Raw genomic sequence first — 24,797 nt, 5'->3', positions numbered from 1 at the left:
TTTCATTCAGAAAATGATGTTTATTATCAAATAATCCATAGTATGTCTTTGAGCACTGAAAACATATCTTGATCACTCGTGAAATATATTGTAATGGCTGAAAGTATCCATTTGGATGACAGTAACAGGAAGATATTAACTATGTCAAGAAAAAAAATGTTTTAAGTCACCTGTACTTTCTTGCTTCTATTTACAAGACTGGATCAACATTTCTTTATTTAAAAAAAAAACCAAGATTACTAATTCATTATAAACTCTTATCTTTCCTGATGTTGGCAGGAACAATGAAAACATTTTTTCTACTTAAAATGAAAGTTTTTGACAAAGATTTGAACATCTTCTAATGAAGATTGAACACTATCTGTAAATCTATAAGTCAAAGAAGATGACTATCTTTCATCCTACATAGTAGGTGAAGTGAACGCTGATGCAACTCTACATCTGGCTATTCAAGCATATGGGGGTATCTATACAGGATGAATAGAAGTAAATGAAATAAAACAAAAAAAATTGTCACTAACATTTCCAAGTGATATATTAACCAGTTCGAAAACAAAAACAAAAAATTAGCAAGTGCATATATATATCTACATTGGACATAAATTTGGTCTTAATGTTAAGAAGAAAAGGAATTTAGAGAAACACAATAGTCAAATGGTGAGAGAGAAAAAGTAAACAAAGAATTTAAAAAATCTATCAATACAAATTACATTTTATTCCTCTTAGATATGTGATAGAATAGAATGGTTACTACAAGAAATAGAGTGAACTAGAGCACAAGATGCTACCATATTCACACAAGCAAATTAAAAAAAAAAATGTCAATTAAAAAAAAAGGTACAATTTATTTAGCAAGGCACCATTCCTCAACTACTGAACACACGTGTCTCATCACACTTCTCTTTTTATTTTATACACATATTTATATACATAGATCAAGTGTCATAGCATTACATACACCACATACAATCATTTATTCACATACTATGCATGAAACATGCCAATATTAAATGTCAACTCACATCATGCCCATCATATCCCAAAAAAATCACCCAAGCCTTGTCACTATTGAAAAATGAAAACAAAAAAGTGCATTGTCACATTTCAAACATCACAAGTAATTGAATAACCAGTTTCACCATCCAGAATAAATATCAAGAACTGAAACAACAGAGTGCCATCATTGAAGCTTGGACTTTTTCCTTGCTATAGCATCCTCAACAGCCTTCAACTGTTTAAGTAGTTCTTCACGTCGGGAGGACATGCTTTTCTTTGCCTTGGCCCCTGTTGCAGTCGCAGTAGGTGCACTTGCCGATGGCACTTTGGGAACTGCTTTGGCCACCACAGGCTCTGCTGCTCTGGACTTATTACTACTAGGCTGCTTTTGAGGAGAGTTGGGCAGTTTAGATCTTGCATTGCCAGAGGGTGGAGGTGGCAGAGGTACAGATGCTGGAGGTGGAGACTTAGCTTTGTCTTGATGGATCTGAATCTTAGCAGCTTTTTCTGTCAAATAAAAACATTTAGATAAAGGAATGACTAAACAAATCTCTGGGTTCCATAGAGCTAAAATATAAGAAGCTGAAAGAAATGTAGGCTCAGTAGTTTAAATCCTGATGAAAACTGAGGACAACTCTAATGGCTATTTTACATTAGTTAGGGAAAGTATAGGCAATGGATGGCCAAATGACAACCTTGTTAACCAACTATATAAATAGGCTGATGAATAATGGGAGCTTTGATTACTTTCTAAAATAGTGTTCTTATTAGCCTCTAAATCAGTGATGAATAATGATTAAGTGAAGAAGCTTAGCAATACAATTTCAAAAATCATATTGGAAATACATATATATATAAATATATTTGAACTATAAATCAGTATTACAATTACATTTTAAAATTCAAGGCTATAAGCAGAAACAGTTTATTGAAAACCCCATTTTATTTTGTACAAGTATGGTCTTTGTCTACACATGTTTGAAACAAGTGTAGTACGTGGCTAGTACACTCCCCAACTAATTTACCTCTGAGCTTTTAGTTCATCATCTCATGATAGAGATTAAAAACAGTTTTTTAAAAAGAATTTCTTTTTTTCTGTAAGAATGAACTAAACAATGATGTTAATAAAAGTCTATTTGATTATCTTCTAGAACTGAACAGAGACCTTAATACTCACCAGTAGCAATCCTTAAAGCTGATGTTTGAGGTAATGGCAGAGTGAGTCGTTTTGGAGCTGGCGCAGGTGGAGGTGAAGCGTCTCTATCTGACATTCGTCGTTTGTTAGAGTGAGGAGGAGAATCTAAAGGATTGGGTCTGTTTCCCAATGACTGCTGTTGTTGCTAAAAAGAAATAAAATTATTTCAAGAGAATAATAAAAATAAGCACAGAATCTTTGATCAAATTATACTTAACATAATTACACTGAAAAAATTCACTAAGCACTCACAAGAACATTCAACTAGCTTTACCTTAGGCAGTAGAGTCAATTTGATATTGGACTTCTGACCAACAACTTTAAGAGGATCCTTAGCCTTTACAGGAACCTGAGGTGCATTACGGCTGGCATATTTTGAATCATTTCTTCCAGAGTTTGGCTGAGGTTTAGGATCACGTGGGTGTGGAATGCGGTCTAAACTGACAGGTGAATGGGGGATTGGAGGCTGACCTCTCTGAGGAACTGACTGAGGGAGTAACTCAAGACCTTTAGGATGTTCTTTGTGACTGTTGGCTATGAACAAATAATAATGAATTAAGTTCTGTTTTCCATTACCCCATAGCAAAAAGTAATGTGAATATCAGATTTCAATATAAGAATATAAAAAATAAAAACAACTGATATTAAGAGTAGTTGTATCAATTAGTTTGGATCAGTCATGTAATTACATATGTTAAAGATCTATACTAACAACAATAAATATGTGCTATTACAAATATTTGAACCAATTGTTTTGGGTTTTTTTTATGACCCTATCACTTGTCTGGTCCGATTGGGAAAGGAGTGGGGGAGAAATCAGCTGGTATCTGGGTGAATATTACTGTAATGGCTTTTTAAATGCATTTGTAAAAAAAAAAATGGAACCTGAATTCAAACTAGAGGGCTAAAGCCTCCTCAAGCCAATGCACTAACTACTGTGCCAGGGAACTGCTTAAGAACATAGATTTTATAGTTGTCTATTGTTATTTTCAAACTTTTCTCTCTACAAAGTATAAAGAAGAATAGTTCAACTTATACCACCACATCAGTTAAGTACAATTTCTTTCCCTTGTTTGCAATACTGGGTACCAAACAAAATAATTTATTACCAATAGTTAATTAACTACTGTTAAATTTTTTTTATTGCTTCTTGTTTTGTCAGGTAAAAGAAATAATTTTGCAAAATTTCAGCTTGATCTGAGATTAGGTGAGGGAGAAATAACATATACAAACTTTTAACTGAACAGTTGATATAAGCTTTGTAATAATAAAAGTATGCTAATAACAAAATGTAAAAGAAACAGTAAAATATTTGTTAATTTTTGTTCTTTTTTGTCCTAAATCTAAAGATAATCTAAAGATAATAGAATTATAACAAAACATTTAAAAACTAATCCATGTGTTTAGGTTAAGGCACCTCATTGAAATACTTGCACCTTTGGTTATGAATATATTCTTTTTAAATGTAATTCTAATAAAAAGTTTTTGAGAAGCCCACTGGCATCTTATGAGCAGGGTATAAACACAGAAACCATTGAAAATAAGCACAGGTGTTAACATTTGACTTATGCTTAAATCTTCTAATTTGTAAACATTTGGACAGATTACACATAAAGTGAGGCACTTAAATGATTTTTATTTGTCTAAAGGCGACAATAACTTACTTCTCTTTTTCTTTGCCAATGCAGGTACTCTAGAATTTTTGGAAGGAGGTCCAAGATCTCTGTATAGATGCTCAGAGTCAGCGCTGCCTGCAGAAGAACTGGAGGAGCTGCTAGATCGAGAGCTTCCAGAGCTAGACCTGGAATGAGAGGAGATGAATCTCCCTCTTGACCTAGAGCGAGACCTGCTGGAGCTAGACCGACTACTTGCACTCTTTGGCCTTGGCCTGCAGATCAAACGATTTCATTACAATAAAAGAAGAAAAAAAACTAATAATGTTCGCATGCAGACTACTTTTCTTTTTCCTGTTTAGGCAGTCATTGTACTTTTTCTAGTGTTTTCTGAAGAAATATGCCCTTTTAGAAGCTATCAAATTCTTATTATGTGCCATGTTAGCCAGATGTTTTGGGTTAATATTAAAGTATGTGCTTTATGAGGTAGATTAAGAAACAATTCCAAAAGAAGAAAATCTCATACGACTTGTGCCTAACTAAATCTCTCAGGAATGTGGCCCAAGTAAAAGTGGACAAAAATAAAAGATGCTTTAGCTCAAATTAAAAAAAAAAGAAAATGCCAAATGTTCAAAATGATAATAGTGCCATTTTAAAATTACATTCTTTTTCATTATGTAAAATTCTATGAAGTAAGACCATGCTATTAATAAACAAGTAATAAGTATTTTTTAATTTTGTAAATCAATCAACCAATACCTACTTTGTAATCAAATAATTTGATAATAGTAAAATAAACAGTAAAAGTAAAATAAACATTCGAATTTCTTTGGATGGGTCATCTTTCTCACCTGACATAAGGTAATGGTCGATCAGGTGGTGATCTTACTCTGTTTCGTCCCATTCTATCATCTCGACCTCTGTCTCTCATGTCCCTGTCTGGGTAACCTCCACCTCCACTGTTGTAATTGTTGTAATAGTTGCTGTTTCCACCACGCTGCTGATATCCACGCTGGTGGTATCCACCTCCCATCGAGCCTCTGGAGCGGTCATAGCCACGGTTGCTTCTGTAATAGTTTTGGTCATAGCTGTTGTATCCCCCACGTCCTCGTACAGCCACAGAACTTCTTGGTGGCTCCCTATATTAAAATTTACAAAATTATCAAAGAAAAGAAAATCTTTATTTCTCTGAAATCAATAGAGTGAATCTATTGAAAGAACAGAAAAAAGCAATTCAAACTTGAGTAAATATACCAATTTTAAAACATTTTTCTTACCTAATTAGCTTTAGCTTAAAAAAATTGTCATAATTTCCACATACAAATAACAAAATTTAAGGGTATAAGCTTTTTTTTTTTTAGCAAACACAAAACACTGAGAAAAACAGTAACACTATGCCAAGGAAAAAATTGTCACTGGATTATATATTTTCTTCACTGTAACCAGTGCAGGGCAATCCTTTTTTTCATAATAAAGTTAAAAATTTTCAAGATTCTAAAAGCTAAATTTTCACGAACTTAGTAAATGCATAGAAAAAAAAAGTTCTTTCTATACCTGGAGGGTGAAATGTAGCGGTCATGTCTATCAACACCTGGAGGCGCAGGTTCTACAGATCTTGAGCGGCTGTTTGGATTAGAACAAATGTTTCAGCTTATATTGTCCCACAAATTTTTGTGAAGATATCATTAGGAAGAAAAAAACTTTAATTTCTATATTTAAGCCTAATAATTGTTCTTTCAAAACTCTAAGAAATAAAGATAAATAATACTACTCAATTAGAACAAAAAAAATTTAATTACACATCTAGAACATTTTTGTAAGTTATTTTTCCCACATCTGTATTTCTTTCAAGAATAAAGTAGACAATGTCACATTTTAATTATCACCAGACTAACTACGTTATTTTTTTAAATAAACAAAAAAAAAATCATAATTCTTAATTCAATTAGTTGGTGAGGAAAATAAAATCAAATATAAAAACCTGAAAAGATGAAAAGCAAGTAAAAAAAAAAAACAAAATGAAAAATTTTTTCCAACTCAAAAAAATTAGTAGTCTTTTTTTGAATTTCTTCTCCAGTCTAAAAATACCGTTTTTTTTTCTTCTGTGCTATAGTTAATACTCTAGATATGTTTTGTTTCCATTTTCTGTATGAACAAAAATTATAAGAGAATAACTAACTATTTTGCTTAAAAGCAATGATTCCATATTAAATTCCTTCTAAATAAATAAAGGAAAAAGTCAGGCAAAGTATTCATTTCATTGTCATTATTTTTAAAATGACCATGCAATTACTGACTTGAATGGGGGGTGGGGGGAATGAACAAATATTGAAGAATTTAAATAAAAAATAGTTCTACCAAAAATTCTTTGCCATACACAATTGGTGTAAACTACTGGCTGAGTGGCATCAACCACTTGGCTGCCTATCAAGGTGGCTTGATTTTGAACTGAGATGAGCTGTGTTTGCTTAACAACTAAAGGCTATGTTCTTCCATATACCCCTCCCAAACAGACCCACAAGAGATTGACCCTGAGCGCACTGTTACAAAAGTTGTTGTTTTTTTTTTAATTTGTTTATAGAAAACATGATATATAGTGATATTTTTAAGACAGATTAGGCATTTAAAACTATTAAAAGGAAAGATATATTATTTGTATGCAAACCTATAATTACAGATTGACATTTAAAATTATTTATAATTTGCCACTGAAGATGGCTGCCTGGTCCTGTGGTATGCAGTCTGGACTGACACTTCAATGGCCCAAGGTTTAAGCCCTGCCTAGCATGTAGTAATCTTTAATTCTGAAGGAACACCCGAAACAAGTTAAAAAAAAAAAAAAGAGTTGACTTTGACCTGAACCAAACAAGCTTTAGTGTCCAAGCATCAATGCAAAAAAAAATAAAAAAAAATACCTTGAGCTGCGAGAGGATCCACTTAAAGAACGACTGCTGTGGGATGATCCTGAAGATGACCCAGAACTTGATCTGCATTAAAAAAATTAATTTAAAAATAAAAACAAAATTCTCAACAAAAAAAAATAAATTAATAGTTAACCATAACTAACATGAAGAAACAGAGATGCCACATGCCAAAATGGAAATGTATCTCTCAGAAAAAACTAAAATCATTCAAGCATGTAATATATACGAAATGCAGCAATCCTAAAAATTAACATAGCATTAAGTTAAATAAGACATTCTGTACATTTGTCAAAATATATACATTTTCAGTCTTTGTCATATATTTTTCTACAATGTTAGAATGATACCGTTCTTGTCACTTGGCAATAATGTTATGATCAAAATGCCTCTAGTGTTTGTCATAGTTCCATAATATCACCAACAGAAAATTCATTCAAAAGAATGGGAATTTTTTATTAGAAGTGAAATATAAAAGTAGTTTTTTTAGGCAATTGCTTGACAAGATATGCAGTCACTGGAATTATTTTATCACATTTTGAAAGAATTCAGGTTTTCTTCTTTAAGACCATTCTTTGCAGAGTTAGCAATGAAAGCTTTGACATCCTATACAATCACTAAGATCAAGCATTTTAAAGATTTTTATTCAGACAAATTATTAATTAGTCATTGAACTGATTTCTAATATAGAAGCTGAGCTATTGAGTCTACTTTATCTTCTTATCTTATATAATACAGACGTTACTTCAAAAAAGAAGATGATTACGTCCTACGCGTCATGCATTTAGTCATGCATATTAACCAATGACTTAAATTCTGCCAAGTCACTGGTTTTCCTGGCTAGCTCAGGCAACCCATTCCATGCTCTAATAGCACCAGGGAAGAAGGAGTATTTGTACAAATTTGTCCTAGCATATGGGACGAGGAATGTGCCTTTATCTTTGTGTCTCTCAGAGTATTTTATTAAATTTTGTTTTTGTATTTGAAGATTATGGTTCAGTGTTTTATGTATGATTGCTACTTTACTTTTGAGCCTTCTGTCCTGAAGGCTTTCTAAATTTAGTGATTTTACTAAAGGTGTTACTCTAGTCAAGTGTGAATATTCGTTTGTTATGAATCTCACTGCTCTATTTTGTGTCTGTTCCTGTTTCTTAATGTTTTCTTGAGTTGAGGGGTCCCAAACGGAGGATGCATATTCTATTATTGGCCTAACCAAGGTTAAATAACATTTTAGTTTTATGTTCTTATTTGATTTATAGAAATTTCTTTTAATAAATCCTAATGCTTTGTTTGATTTTTTTGTAGTTTCATCAATATGTGGATTCCATGACAGTTTTTCATTTATTATAACACCTAGGTATTTTGCATTTTTAGTCTGTGTTACTGGTTTGCCATGAATAAGATAAGCGGAATTAATTTGTTTTAGTTTTTTTGTTACTCTTAACAACTGACATTTTTCTGGGTGGAAAGACATGCTCCAATTTGATTCCCATTTCTGTAATTCATCTAATTCTCTTTGTAAAATATCTGTGTCTTGTGTTGTTTTAATTGTTCTATATATTATGCAATCGTCTGCAAATAATCTGACTTTTGTTCCTGAAGTAATGCAATTTGGTAAATCATTTATGTAAATTAAAAATAGTAGTGGACCCAAGACTGTTCCTTGAGGTACACCTGAGTTTACTGTTATCTGTGTTGATTTAGAGCCATTTATTATTACAGTTTGTTCTCTCCCTATCAGAAAATCTTTAATCCACTGATGCAGTGGACCATTAATGCCGAAATATTTTAATTTTTTAAGCAAACTATGGAATAACTACTGAATAAATAAACTCTCTAGCTGTTGTAAGAAAGATTTTATTCTGGGTTCTGGTGCTTGAAGTTGTTTTAGAAAACAAACAAATTTGTTAACTCATTGACTGCTGTGTTTTGTTTTCAAAAAAATGCTACTTTTTTAAAAAAATAAGAAAATGTTCCAAACATGGCTAAAACAAAAATTTATTGTTTAAGTACCAATGATGCTATAGTAACATATTTGGTATCAAAGTAAAGGTAAATGAATGGAGAATGTGAAAATGTAAACATCTTTCTATTTAAATATAAGATACAAATTATAATCTAAATAATATGACACTCAGAAAAAAAAATGGATGCCAACTTTAGAACTTTTGAGACCTAAATTTAGATTTTGTTCTTTGTATTACTGTTGAAACAGCATATTTAGACTATTTACAGCATTTTCAAAAAGAAATGTGATAAAACAGTCAATAAAAGATGATGAATCATTGATTATATTATTATTTTTACCTTGTTTTTTAGTCAGAAAAAAAGTGAAAATTATTGCGCTTTTCATTACTACCAATAACAATAGATACCAGTACTAAATCTATCAACCAAATGCACTCAAATATTATGTACATTTGAATCAATGGGATATAGATCTAGATTTGTCTTCTTTTTATTTGCATAGTACATCTTTCATTCTAATACTAGACCAGTGCAAGACGTAGGCTAGCGAGAGATCAAAGCCTAAATCTCTAACTAGATGAAGGACAATAAAAATCCTAATTCATTTTACCTAAGATTTAGACATCGAACAGATCATTATTACTGTTCCTTTGTGATATTTTCAAAAAGAAATGTGATAAAACAGTCAATAAAAGATGATGAATCATTGATTATATTATTATTTTTACCTGGTTTTTTAGTCAGAAAAAAAGTGAAAATTATTGCGCTTTTCATTACTACCAATAACAATAGATACCAGTACTAAATCTATCAACCAAATGCACTCAAATATTATGTACATTTGAATCAATGGGATATAGATCTAGATTTGTCTTCTTTTTATTTGTATAGAACATCTTTCATTCTAATACTAGACCAGTGCAAGACATAGGCTAGCGAGAGATCAAAGCCTAAATCTCTAACTAGATGAAGGACAATAAAAATCCTAATTCATTTTACCTAAGATTTAGACATCGAATAGATCATTATTACTGTTCCTTTGTGATAAATTATGGATTTAGAATAGTTTTATATTTTACTTTTATTTAGTAGTAAACCTTTTGGAGTGCAACTTGAACCAGTATAGTGATGGTGATGATTTTTACCAAAAAATAATACTAAAAAAATTGCTAGAAAATATACCAAGAAAAGGCCCAGCATGATGGATGAATATTGGATTTAGATCTGCCATTTCTGTTGTTTTCATTTATCTAAGGGTTAGATCTATAGGAATCTACAAAGGTGTAAAGATAAAAGCATAGATCTAGTCAACCTTGATCTACATTCAAGACCTAGCCCTAGTCTAAGGCTAAAGCCTAAGCGTATAAGGCAATACTAGATCTAGATCTAAATGCTAATAATGTCCAAGTCTGCTTCATCCTATGCTAAATCTTGATCAAGATCTTCATTATTACAATTCATAGAAGTATAAATAAAACAATAATAAAGCTTCTTCAGTAGTAAACATTGTGGGTGTGTCTTGGACAAGCATAGCCATGATGTTGTAGATTTTTACAGATAAACAATACTAAAAAAAAAAAGAAAATGGGGAAAAAATGCCCACAGTGGATGATTATTTGATGTAGATCTACCATTTCCTTTCTTTTTATTTACCAGAAGCTTAGATCTAAAGATATATCTAGATCTAGAGTCCAAGTCTAGAGATAAAAGCTTAGATCTAGTCAATCTCGATCTACAGACTACACCTAGCCTACTGACAATAATAGATTTAGATCTAGATCTAAATACTAATAATATTTAATAAATAATATATAAATACGCTAAATTTAGACCTACCTGAATCTAATCTTTATATCTAGATCAAATTCTTCATTATTACTATTTATTTGTGATAAATTTTAGAATAATTATAAAGTCTCTTTGGTAGTCAACATTGTGGGTGTGTCTTGAACTAGCGTAGTCATGGCGACGTTTTTTTACATTGTAAAAAAAGTAATAAATAAATGTCTAAATAAAGCCAAAAGCTTCTAATTTCTATGTAAACAAAGGATGAAGAACTCTTTTATAAAGTAAAAATAGTTCCACTGTTGTTAGTTAAAAATTTTAATTTAAAAATGCAACGAAACAAAGGTAGGGTAAGAACGTCTATGGGATAGACGTTCCGTGCGTTTAGGGCAGACAGACCGTCTATGGGATAGACGCTCCGCACTCATTGAGTTAAAGGAGGGTTCAAGGAATCAAGAATTGAATTTATTTATTTCTGCATAAGAAAAAGCTTTTCTTTTGCAAACACACTCACCCTTGAATGTCTCTGATTTCATTCTTTGAATTTAGGCTTTCATAAGTTATGAAATCTAGCTAAGTGAATAGCAACTATAACAATAGCTGCAGAAAATACTTTCTGGAATTTTAGTATCAGGGCACACATCATTAAGTTCAAAATACCATTTCTGCAAATAAAACCTCTGCCCTTCTTACTTTCATCTCAATAGAAATCTCTCCTAAATTTTCTGGTTTATAAAAAATGAAATCTAAATCTAGATTTAAATAAAGTTAGAACAGCCAATTTTAACCTTTTTTTTTATTTTAGAATAATAAAGGAGATTAATAAATATCTTTATAAGATGGCAGGAATTGTTGCTTTTAACTAGTCAGTGGGGGCAGAGGGAGGCCTAGTCTACATCTATAATTAGATCTACTTTGATCCAGACTAGATCTAAGTCTAGTACACACATGGTCAAGACTAAAATCTAGACTAGTCTAGATCTAAATCTAGTTCTATTTAGATCTTATTATAATTCTATCTAAATCTAGATTTACGTAGATTATTGATGTTTAAATTCGTATAATGCAATACTAGATAAAATATCTAGACCTATTCCAGATTCTATAAGAGTCCAAAGATCTTAATAATCAAAAACTTAATAATCAATAAATTCTCAACAGACGGAAGACTTGAAATAAACTGACACATTAAAAAGAACGCTTTAGAGCAAAACCTAGTAGATCTAAATCTTTTAAATTTTTGTGTGTCTATACTAGATCTGTCTTGTGGTAGGCCTAGTCCATTTTCAGGCATGCACTGATCTACATAAATGAAATGCATCACCTTGTTGTTTTTTTTTGCATGGGAAATGCATATTGTTAATGATCAACCATACTCGCATGTTTCGTGTCCATTAGCGCAAAATACGCTAGATGCGTATTTGTAGGCAACTCTGAAGAAAGTTTACCTTGATGAATTAGATGAATCACTGATAGATCTATGGGCTCTTCTTCCCCTGGAGTGACTTCTGATCTTAGGTTTGAGCGCTGGGGGTGTCTTGGATCTGCATTATACAAAGTATGAAAATAAAAATTCTCAGGTAAAATAGACACATTTTTTTTTCAAAAAATTTTTTTAAAGCCTAGTAGAACTAAAAAGATGTATAGATAGTACCGATAGGATTTTGCCAATTGTTTCAAATGTTTTGTAAGAAACAAAATTGAGTACAATTCAATGTATTAATTTTAACTTAACCTTCTCCAAGGATCTGTCCATTCATCTGGTCGCTTTAATGGGGAGGGATAGTCTGCTGGTAAAGTAGATGATGGAATGGGGTCTGGCCGGAAAGGTTCCCTCCTTTCTACCCTGTCTCTACCAAATCTGAAAAAATATGTGTATTATATTTCTTAAATTTCTATATGTATATTTGTTAATTTAATCAGATCCTGAAAATAGATAGTTATAATTTCTTTTTCTAATGATTCATGTTGTAATGGACTGAACCATGTGATAGACAAACAGGAAAAGCAAACACAGTGTGCTCAATATCATAGTGGCTTTCACTATTCTGCCAATTTCTTGCAATGATATCCAGGCAGGGCCAAATATGACAAGGATAGTGAAAAACAGCTGGATATCCAGCAGAAGCTCAGCTCCAGTGCAACCCTTTGACAAATAAATAAAACTTACTTATCTATAGGAGGACTATATGGACGAGTGAATCTAGCAGGTGGCAACATAAGTGGCTTGTCCTAGAAAAAAAAAAAGATAACATTATAATGTTTCTTACTTCACGTACCCAAATTGTAAAAATATCAACAAATTATCACATTTGAGAAGAAGTTGAAAGTTAAAACTAATCATCTCATTTCCATATTTACAATTATTATTTGAAGGACATGGCATACTTTTAGAAGAGCATGTTAATTCAGAGGGAAAATTAAAACTTACTAGGTTAATAGTATAATAACAGGAACAATAAGTACAAAAAGAACCAGTTCATTACTAACCCGGTAAGGAGGTGAAAAAGAATTTTCTCTATGATACCGAACTTCAAAATTTTCATAATGTCCAGTCTGCCATGCTGGTTCCCTGGAAATTTTATAATACTCGTCTTCTTCAAACCTGTGAAATTAATTAATAAATAAGTATGAATACAGGCCTATATAAATATATATGTATGTGTATAGATATATTACATCTAACAGAATAATATTTAAAAATTTGATAAAGAATGGGTTAAAAAGTTGTTGTAAAAAGGCTTGTTTTGTTTTTTAAGAACTGTAGTTCTTTGTGTAAGGAAAGTTGAGTAGCATTATTTTTTTTACCATTAGTTTAAAAAACATAACAAATTACACAAAACCAATAGCAGCCTTATCCCTTTCAGCACTAAAATTAAAATACACTTCAACTAAATAAACAACAGGTAAGGTTCACATTTCATAACAACTTAATAATAATTCAAAGACACTTACGCCTGCTGATCATAATAAGGGTCCTTAGCAACTATTTTAGGCATACGTTCATTTTCTTTATTCAATTCTCGTTCCTCATCAACAGATAAATTTAAACGTTTCTCTTCAAAGTCTGGCTCAAGTTCTTTTCTTTCATTAGCCTTTTTTCTTTGCTAAAAAAAGAAAATTAATATTATAACGCTATTTAGAGTAAAGTAATAAAGAAAATAAAGTTATACATAATTTTTTTAAATGTAATAATGTTAATAAAAGACATCTTTTTAAAATAAAATTTTCTTTCTTTTTCAAATACCAATATAGGTATTTATTACCTCTTTTGCTATTCTAAGTCCTCGTTCCCATGCTGTTTCTACAGGTGGAATGTCTGGAATGGGAGGTGGTGGTAGTTCAATGGGCTCTTCTGGTTGCTAAAAACAGAATGAAATTTTAAAAATTAGTCATAGTTAGCACTTTTTCATAATAAAGGGAATTTTTTTTTGCCATTTAAGAAAAAATAAAAATATTTTTTGGAAGGCTTCTGGTGGGGATCTGTTGACCATCTTTATCCATTCCTGTTTTTTTTACCTTGGATATAATTTCTTTGGTGACCCGTCAAAATAACGCGAAATTTCCTGACAAAATATCATTCATTTTTTTCACCTTTGATTAAAAAGTATAACTTGCTAAAAATAGGATCTTGAAATGTGGTGACCCGACAAAATAGGATAGAAAATACGAAAGTGTGTTTTACTATAATCAGAAATCTGCGGCATCTTTCTTTAATCAAAACAGGACGTAAGGAATTTGTATGACTATTGAGAGGAAAACTATATTGGTCGCCAGAGACGAAACCGCAGAGTGAATCCAAGATTTCTGATAGCATTATGGAATGTTAGAGATTGTGTGTAGGACAATCTACCACGAACAAACAATTCAGTGGAGGGGTGGCACCATGCATTGCAGCTGTCTATTGACGGTCATCACCCTAAAGTGTACAAGTTAATCTCTTACTTCCTCAGAGAGCAGGAGAACACAGAACAAGATTCTGAGGTACAATGCTGGAGAACGAAGTAAAGATGCAAGCAAGACAAAGTACTTCCAACTTAACAGACGACTTGAAGATATATTACCATTGTACAGAAACAAGCCAGTGATGGAATTTCCACGTGACATTTCCTACAATTTAACTTTGTGAAAGTTTGTGTGTAAATTTGACAAGTATCTTTGCATGTTTTCTAAGTACACTTTTATAATGTAAATAAATGCTATATTTTGAAATTATTCATTTTACCTTTTTTTTTTTAATTTTTGCTTATTTATTTTTTAAGATATCTAAAATGTTTCCTGCAAAATGACTGAAAAATTATGATAACTTTAAAACAAAAAAAAAAAATATTGGCTCTATTAATACTTTACAATATCTTAAGTATTTCTTTCAAAATGACTAAAATATTTTTTTTTCTGCGCTATTTTGACAATGACAGGCTTTCTCTGCCTCTTCTTTTTCCTGGTACTGTTCCCTGAAGGAAGGTCTTTTTGAGCCCTGAGAACCCTGTGATATGGCCATAGAGTTTTAAGTTTGCATCTTCTGACAATAGTTAGCATGTCATTGTAGGGTCTAATTGTTGTATTAAGACTGTTTCTAATCTCTTCATGTGTGATGTGGTCTTTGTAAGAGAAACCTTTCTGTATCTTTCTGTAGCAACGCCATTGCTAGGATCCTCCTCTAAAGATATGCAGTGCATGTCCAAGATTATCAAGCATATAAGAATGTGGCTGTGACCAGGGAGCGCATCAGTCGATTTTAGTGTTGAGGGCTATGCCTTTGTCTTTCCAGATTGCTTTAAGTTTTGCAAGTGCTGCTGTGGACTGTTCAATTCTGGCCAGTGGTTCAGGTTTGGTTCTGAGACCCAAGGTATTTAAAACTACTGACCCTTGTCAGCTTTTCTCCTCCAATACTGATGTCCCTTTTAAAGCCCTGTTGGCAATTGGTCATAATTTGTGCTTTTTCTGCTCTGATAACTTTTTCAAGCTTTTAAAATTCGCTTTCTTTTAAATAACAAAGTACCAATGTATTAAAATACACAATCACAGTCTTATAAAATTGTATCTGTTTCTCGTGATAAAATACACAAAAATACAAATGTTCTATTCATGTAAATGAATAAACATCTCTCTAATGTTATTGCATACTGCATTTATCTCTACATATAAATTAGTATGAACCATTTAGATTGTGCCAGGACACTACTATATCTATATTTCTTTGGAAAGACAACACAATTTTATACTTGGGATCACAATATATTATTACTTCTATGCCTCAAAATAAACACCATCTCTCAATCCAATAATACACAAAAATACCTGCCAGATATCAACTGACAAAACTCACAAATCAATATGAATGGCTGAGCAATAAGCGCCCACTCTTACACAGGCTCACTTGAACTATTACCCTTCATAACAAAACAGTAATTTGAAAACCAGCTCAAATATGGCCTTGTAATGTTGTCACTACATTTACAAATTATCATGTATTTGTTGTTTAGCTCAATGATGGCTGACAAACAACATTTCAGATTCATAGCATACCTCTGGCCATTGACCTGGTATTCCTATTCTTGCTCTAATTCCTATTGGTTTGAATCCAGGTATTTCAATCATCTGATAGTTTCCTGTTAATTATGTAGAAATATTATTTACTATCGATATATGGAAATTATTAGACATTGATATAAGGCAGTACAAAATTAATTAAATCAGATTAATGTAGCAAACAAACCCAAAAAATAATATAAATCATAATAATAAAAATTATCCCAAAAAAATCTACCTTTATCATTGACACCAGGATGTAGAAATCTGCAATTTACTCCCCAGGTGCAGTTTCCTCTCTGAAAAAACCTACACATTGGCTTGACAAAAGGTTTCTTACTTCCAGGCTCTTTGATTTCTCCTTCCTCGCAGTCATCATCCTGAAATGAATAAAACCAAAATTTTTGTACATATAGAAACAACATTACTAGAAGGAGTTTCATGATATATTAGTTTAAAGTTTAACCAATAATAAGTTACAAGAAATTAAGTTGTTTTGGTCTCACTAGACATGCATTAAACATGCAGTTGTTTTTTTTTTTCTAATTCCAATTTTGTTTGTCTAATCCATGGATATTACAATTGTTCATACTAAAAAAAAATACTTTCTTGAAGGAAATCAATATTAACTTACACTTAATTCACCTTCATCTTTATCTGTACCACAAACCTAAACAAGTAATAAAAAGATAATTTTGTAACATAATAATTAGTTAATTAACACAGTAATTATGTATTACATAGACTTCTGAAAGATGCTCATTCCAATTATATATATATACAAAAATAGACAAAAAGTACCTAATTTTATTTCTATTAAAGAACAAACTTTTTAACAAATCACACTCTAGTTATTTTTGTGGCAAAATAAAAATATGTGAAGGGAACATTCTCCATGTTGGACATAGATCTAAATTCAATTCAGTACATCAGCAACACCCAAACTAAGGCCTGCAGGCCATATCTGGATAGTATATATATATATATATATATATATATATATATATATATATATGTGTGTGTGTGTGTGTGTGAATATATATATATATATGTGTGTGTGTGTGTGTGTGAATATATATATATATATATGTGTGTGAATATATATATATATATATATATATGTGAATATATATATATATATATGTGAATATATATATATATATATATATATGTGAATATATATATATATATGTGAATATATATATATATATATGTGAATATATATATATATATATGTGAATATATATATATATATGTGAATATATATATATATATATGTGAATATATATATATATATATATGTGAATATATATAATAATATATATATATATTTATATATATAATAATATATATATATATATATTACCATAAAATCACATTACATCAAGGAAAACATACATTTAGCGCTTCTATATCAATATGGTACTGTGTCTGTAGAATTTCCCACTAAAAAAATACATTAGCCGACAAAACATGTTACTATTTAGGCACATATATTGCCGAGAACAAGTATCAAGCTTAAGAACAGTCAGAGACTACTAAACTTGAATGATGTCATGTAAATCAGAATGGATAATAGAACATCTAAAAGGAGTGAACATTTTCAATTTAATTGCAATATACTATTGTACTTTTGGTCACATTTCATGAGAATAAAATTCACATATAATAGAAAGGATACATATTTTGTAAGTAGTAGTTAAGTAGTAAAAATTCCCCTTTCCAGACTTTGTAAGAATTTTAAAAATCATATTTGTCCTAGGTGAAACAGAGTTTAATAAAACTTTATAGTTTCAAAGTTCAAAAAGGTTGCTACAAAGTACTGTTGACTGAAACTAATAACTTGAAAAAAAAAAGTTATGTTACACTTTATTACTATATAAGTAAGAATATGCTAATTTGTTTAGTAAAAGTATACAAATTTAAATAAAATCATACCTCTTCTAGTTCACCTTCTTCTTCGGCCCCCTCTTTTATTACTTTGGGTTCAGCAGGAACCTCCTCTATTTTGCTCTCCCCTTCATCACCATCATTTTCTTCATAATCCAGCTCGACCTGGTGTTCGTTGAAGTTTGTGGTTACTTGTTTTTTCTCCATCTCAACATCTTTTATAACTGGACTAGTTTGATGGTAAGAGGCATCTAATGTCTGAGCTGAAACTTGATGTGAAACAGAAAGCTCTGGAGCACTTTCTGAAATCTCTTCATCAGAAATTGTTTCCATATAATCATTTTTCTTTTGTCTATGCCCAGTTTTGGGTAATGTATGTGTTTGAGAGAACTCATCAATATTACCATCTTCATCTGATTCAATAGATTCAAAATTATTATTTGATTTTCCAGGAATCAATTCCTGTGCAGAGTCTTCATCCCCACTGGGCAATTCACCATCAGTATCACTACTTTCTTCAGCTGATATGGGTTCTACTTCTCCCAAGAGACCTCCAGATTCTGAAACAGGAGAACGAATCGGAGGAGGGCTATGGATTTCACCAGCTTCACCATCACCATCCAGCCCAAGAACATTTTCTTCTTGCTCCATATCTTCTTCATCAGAAATCGGTTCAGCCTCTAAGACTGGAAGATTATTTACATTTTCAGAGCTAAGATGAGAAAACGAATCAGTCTGGTCAAATGATGCTGTTTGCTGATCTATCAAGCCACCAGAAAAATTAGGTAATTCCTGAGGCAGATCAATGTCACATTGTGCATTTGTGGCGCTGACTTCATCTTCAGAACTGACCTCCTCTCTCATTAATGCTGTGTTAGACACAGCAGTCGCATCATTTGGTGCCTGAGAAGTTTCAGGCAGGAGTTCGTCATCTGAAACTGCTTCAAGATCCTCACTAGGGCCTTTTGACCTTCTGTTGATGTCATCTGCACCTTCATCACTTTTACCTATGGCATCTTCAAGTTTGAGATCAATTATTTCCCTATCATCACTGGACAATGTTCCTCTAGTATCATCATTGGCCACCAGAGGTTGTGCCTGGCAAGAGGTATCCAAAGAAACATCCTCATTAGTTGCTTCTTGAAAAACATGATCAGAATTTTTATTGGAATCCCCTTCCAAATTTTCTGCAGAATCTATATCCAACTCACCATCACTTATGTCTTCTCTATCATCAGAAGGACCTGCTGGGATACTTGTGGACAAATCATCTAATGGTTGCTGCACAGATGATGAAGAAAATTCAGCATTTGGACTTAGCGGTTCAAGGGTTATTTCTCTCTCTGAAGTCTCACTATTTGAATATGAACAAGGAGAAAGAGCTCTGTTATCCAGTTCAACATGTCCCTCCTTGAGCTCCTTTACACTCTGTGTAGCATCTTCATTAAGTGTTTTTACAGACTTTTTAGTGTCATTACTGGGATCAATAATAGGTCTATTTATATCACTTATTATAGTAGTGTTTTCATCAGTATGGACAGTGTGTGACAGCTCACCACTTAAGATGGGGAGATGAATATTTTCTTGCTGTTTAGAATCTCCTCCATCCTCTCTTTTCACATGATCTCCCCCAGCCTCCATTAAATCCTTTGTGGAGTTAAAAATAGTTAAAAATAAATTAACATTAATGCATTTTTAATTTTACTAAATAATTAACTAAGTAGTCTTTTTTTTTATTGCCAGGGTACTTATATCAAAGAAAATGCATTTTTTAAGCTACATTAAATCCTTTGTGGAATACAGATTAAAAATAAATTAACATTAATGATTAAAATGCATTTTTAATTTTACTAACTAAATAATTAGCTAAGAAGTCTTTTTTTTTTTATTACCAGGGTATTTATATCAAAGAAAATGCATTTTTTAAGCTACTTTTATGTAAGCTTTGTTGGTAAAATATTTGAAGAACCCTTTTTGGGTAAAAAAAAATATATTTATCTCGATTAGAATTGATTAGTTATTGAGTATTCCAGTCATGTAGTAAACTTGAATCATAATTTAATCTATACATGTGAGTCAAAGTTTTATAATTTTAAAGTGACTGTTTGCTATGTCTCAATGTTCATGGTTCAGTCAATTCAGGGTTCAAGGGGGAGGGGGGTTCTATACTGAGAGAGATGAATAGCATTTTTTTTTACTCTACTCAAATTACCCCTTTCCATTGTAAGTTCTCCCATTTTTAGTGGTCTATTACTCTTCTTTTATCTAGAGTAAATTACTTACACATAACAGTAATTTTTTTCTTTGCTCTGTATGAAAAAAAAATATATGTAAAATGTATTTTCTTAAATATATATTTAGATCTTTTATATATATATATATATATATATATATATATTATTTTTAGATTTAGAGTGTTTCTGCAGTACTGGTGACCAAACAAAGTCTATATCTAAAAAAAAAAATTATTTAAAATGTCACAAATTTTATTTCATTGCATTTAGAAATGGTTAATTTATAAATTGTGATATTTTGAGCTTCAAAGGTGCATAATGTAATTTAAAAATTATAGAAAATGTGAGATGGTAGAACACAACTAGCATCTTTTATTGTAACACAGAACACCTGGGTTAGGTTGAAGTAATATTTTACTAAAACCAGAGAGCATTGAACAGACATTTTTGTTGAAATGGGTTTTAAACAATATCATCTTATAGCATTATCTATATCTTCTTATTTTATATTTACTTTGGTATTACTTAGATGTTGCTGTAAAAAATGTAATAAATGTGCTAGATCTAAAATATTTCAAATTCGTGTCCCTTTGTAACACCTGCAATAACATCTTGTCATATAGTCATGTTATATTATAATAAATACACAATATATATTATTGTAGAGATATTGCAGAAAATAATAGCCTAGAATATTCTAGATATAATAGTTTTCATTTTCAATATATCTCATAATTATCTTATCTATAATTATAATCTAGATTCTAGATAGATATCAGTAGTCCTCAGTAGACCTGAGTCTGAGTAGAATCTTAATTCTTAATTTTTTTTTAAATCTAGACTAGAATTAAGAATACTTCTAATTTAGACTTTTTTTTTTAGAGATATATAGATCTATAGACTATTTATGGACTCTAGAATGTCTAGAACTCTAGATCTGCATAGAGTCTGACTCTAGCAAGATCTACGTATTTATACACTTTACTATACAGTACTATACTTTTTTAGTAAGTACATTCAGTCATTACTTTTCCTATCTTTAACTTTAAGTTAAGACTACACTAAGACTTATTAGTAAGACTAGTATTACACTAGTAAGAGATATAGACAAGAAGTTCAAGAGCATAAATCTAGATCAGTCTACATTTACATCACTGTCATCACACTAAACATGTATAGTAGATTCTTATATTAGGCACACCGTATTCGGGAACTAGGTCAAATTTTATTTTATTTTTTTATTTGGTGACGGATTCACTTACAAAAAAACTGAAAGCAGATTCTTATTCTGCAACTAATGGACTATAAAAATAGCTGTGTTTCTTTGAATTACCACTCATAGTCAAGATTTTTTTAAAAATAAATCAGGTCACTTCATGCTCCTATAATAAACGCAGTTTTTGTGCTTTCTCCTTTAGCGCACATCGAGCACCGTTAAGAAACACCACTATGTTATTGCTAATAAATTATATCTGTGTTAATTAAAAATTATTTAGATTGTATTAAAAGAAGTAGATTCACTTCTGCAATATGTATTTATAGTATATTGCCTCTCTCTCTCTCTATATATATATATATATATGCCTACCTACATAATCTATGTGTAGAAACAGACAGAAATAAATCTATATAATTATAGATCTATAAATTAATTATTATAATTTAATAAAGATGATATTTTCAACTAGGCTACATGTATTCTCTCTCTCTTTCTTTTAATTCCCATCCAAGAAGGACCCTCTTCTTTTCATAATTTGGATGTTCGTTTTGTTACACCTTAACATCCCCTTCCTCCCATAGATGCTTATAAATATAATTCTTTTCATGACTCTCTCCCCCTTCCCTCCACTGCCTGTATGATAGGTTGTGATACTACACGCTTAGTGTATACCTCTCCTCACCACTAGTCCACTAGCACTCGCCTGGCGTGATCACCTGCAGTGGGCATGGTCTCTGGCTTCAAATTAGCAGCCCGCACTTTTTCTTTCATTCATAAATTATATATTCTATATCATATATCTCGATCTAGGTCACATTTATTTATTGAAAAAAATCATAGATTTATTAAACCCAATAATATTTCTTAATACGATTTTGCCTTGTGCACTATAGGAGAATGTGTTTAATACATTATTATTCATTGAAACACCTCTTTTTTTAATTTTATTTAACAGCTAACAGTATGAATGTGATTGGAATGTCTTTCTAAAGATGTTTGGAAGCTTATTTTGATAGATCCACCAGCCTAAGATCAAACAGGCTCATAATATAGCCTTCATCCCTTATACTTATATATTTATGAATTGCCGGGGGAGGTTTAAACAAAGTCAATAGCTTTACATACTTGGTTACCAAGAATCTAAAAAACTGCCATCTGCTTTGGAAAAGCGGAACAAAAATACAGGAACTTATCTAAAATTGGACATGCACTGTCCCGAAACATCGTTTTTAGCTCCAAACATAAAAACAAATTAATTATAAACAAAAAAAGTGACGTGTTTCTTAAAGGAGAATACAATGAGCCGATGAGCTGTGCCTAATATAAGAAGCTACTATAGAAGTAGATAGATCTAGTGAATCTAGACTCTAGATCTAGATCTAGAGGAGGCTCTTATAGTTTGAACACCCCATCGGATTCTCCTTTCTAAACGGGTCGCTTTTTTTTGTTTGTAATTCATTTGTTTTTATGTTTGGAGCTAAAATCGACGATTCGGGGCTGAGCATGTCCAATTTTAGATAAGTTCTGGTAATTTTGTTCCGTTTTTCCAAAGCAGATGGCAGTTATTTAGATTCTCGGTAACCATGTATGTTAAGCTGTTGTTTTAACCTCCCCCGGCAATTCATACCCATATAAGGGATGAAGGCTATATCATGAGCCTGTTTGATCGTAGGCTGATGGGCATATCAAAATAAGCTTCCAAACATCTTTAGAAAGACATTCCGATCACATTTATACCGTTAGCTGTTAAATAAAATTAAAAAAGGGGGTGTCCAAACAAATAATAATGAATTCAGCTCATTCTCCTTTTTGAACACAGCAAAATCGTATTAAGAAATATTATTGGGATTAATAAATCTATGATTTTTTCAATGAATAAACATGACCTAGATAGAGATATCTAGAATATATAACTTATGAATGAAAGAAAAAGTGTGGGCTGCTAATTTGAAGCCAGAGACCATGCCCACTGCATGTGATCACGCAAGATAAGCTGGCGGTAAGGAGAGGTATACACTCAGCGAGTAGTGTCACAAACTATCACAGGCAGTGGAGGGAAGGGGGAGAGAGTCATGAAAAGAATTATAAGCATCTATGGGAGGGAGGGGATGTTAAGGTGTCACAAAACGAACATCCAAATTATGAAAACAAGAAGAGGGTCCTTGGATGGGAGTTAAAAGAAAGACAGAGAAAATACAAGTAGCCTAGTTTATTAAATTAAAATAATTAATTTATAGCTCTATAATCTATATAAATTTATTTCTGTCTGTTTCTACACATAGATTATATAGGTATTTAAATAAATAAACTATACACGATATATATATATATATATATATATATATATATATATATATATATATATATATATATATATATATATAAAGAGAGAAATAGAGAGAGTATATAAGGAAATAGACTATAAATACATATTGCAAAATTGAATCTACTTCTTTTACTACAATCTAAATAATTTTTAAGTAACACCGATATAATTTATTAGCAATTACATAGTGGTGTTCAACACCGGTGCTCACTGTTCAACTAAAGGAGAAAGCCCAAAAACTGCGTTCAAAATAGGAGCATCAAGTGACCTAATTTATTTTAAAATAAAATCTTCACTATGGGTGGTAATACAAAGGAACACAGCTATTTTTATAGTCCCTTAGTTGCAGAATAAGAATCTGCTTTCAGTTTTTTTGTAAGTTAAACCTTCACCAAATAAAAAAATAAAATAAAAAATTGACCTAGTTCCCGAAAGTCGGTGTTCAGTTATAAGAAATAAAGAATCTACCATAGTTTAATTAAATTAGTTTAGATAGACTAGCAGTCACTAGCACTAGAAAGATCTAGACTCTAGAAACTATTCGCTTATTCTGGACTTGTTACATTGTCATTGGTACTACTGGAGTAGTAGATCTAGAATCTAGACTCTACTACTTATCTTGTATGTAGATCTACTTGTGAGTCTTGTGTAGTAGTAAATTTACGTTGACAAATGTGATTGTGAAAAAATATGATTATTAAAATAATTAAATCAAATATCATTTTATGTCAAATTATGAATTAGTAGTAGTAGAATCTAGATGATTCTGCTAGATTAATGAGTTATAAAACCTCGATAAATACAAACACACAATGTTCAGATATTTGCATACCTTAAAGTCTCACTGAATAAAGTTTAAAGGGTTAAATCCGTTAAATGTCGTTTAATATAAATCGAAAATTACAATATCAACACCTTTCCATTCTATGTAGAGGCAGCCATTGCCTATCTTTCATTGGTTGCTACTTGTCATGTGACTTAAAGGAAGTGTCATTATTTGCTACATACCAGTAAAGCGTGTGCGAGTAAAAAACATTGCGATCTCTGTTATATATAATATATTAATTACTAGATCTAGTTAGTTAGGACCTACATTCTAAATTATCATTATTTAGCTC

The 24,797-nt window shown here is 31.3% G+C and overlaps 1 protein-coding gene across 3 annotated transcripts; it reads right to left on the bottom strand.

Annotated features, from left to right (window-relative positions):
* On the bottom strand, nt 1-24,649 carry LOC106063346 (zinc finger CCCH domain-containing protein 18-like). 3 transcript variants are annotated; one of them, XM_056035262.1, is made up of 20 exons: nt 24,512-24,648; nt 20,184-20,209; nt 17,949-19,547; nt 16,645-16,680; nt 16,249-16,390; nt 16,008-16,090; nt 13,745-13,840; nt 13,434-13,585; nt 12,969-13,083; nt 12,649-12,710; nt 12,214-12,339; nt 11,927-12,022; nt 6,720-6,791; nt 5,893-5,949; nt 5,359-5,427; nt 4,656-4,943; nt 3,856-4,079; nt 2,466-2,725; nt 2,174-2,336; nt 1-1,503 (listed from the first exon to the last, which is right to left on the bottom strand). In XM_056035262.1, the coding sequence occupies exons 3-20, from the start codon at nt 19,539-19,541 to the stop codon at nt 1,181-1,183; spliced, it is 3,957 nt and encodes a 1,318-aa protein (XP_055891237.1). In that variant the 5' UTR covers nt 19,542-19,547; nt 20,184-20,209; nt 24,512-24,648; the 3' UTR covers nt 1-1,180. The 3 variants fall into 3 exon arrangements, with proteins under 3 accessions (XP_055891237.1, XP_055891236.1, XP_055891238.1); XM_056035261.1 differs by lacking the exon at nt 20,184-20,209 and having other exon boundaries at nt 24,512-24,649; XM_056035263.1 differs by lacking the exons at nt 5,893-5,949; nt 20,184-20,209 and having other exon boundaries at nt 24,512-24,649.
* Between the last annotated feature and the right edge of the window lie 148 nt (nt 24,650-24,797).

The sequence above is a fragment of the Biomphalaria glabrata genome, chromosome 7 (genome assembly GCF_947242115.1).
Source record: "Biomphalaria glabrata chromosome 7, xgBioGlab47.1, whole genome shotgun sequence".
Taxonomy (NCBI): domain Eukaryota; kingdom Metazoa; phylum Mollusca; class Gastropoda; family Planorbidae; genus Biomphalaria; species Biomphalaria glabrata.
The sequence above is the reverse complement of the archived record's forward strand: the minus strand, read 5'-3'. Positions and strand labels throughout refer to the sequence as shown.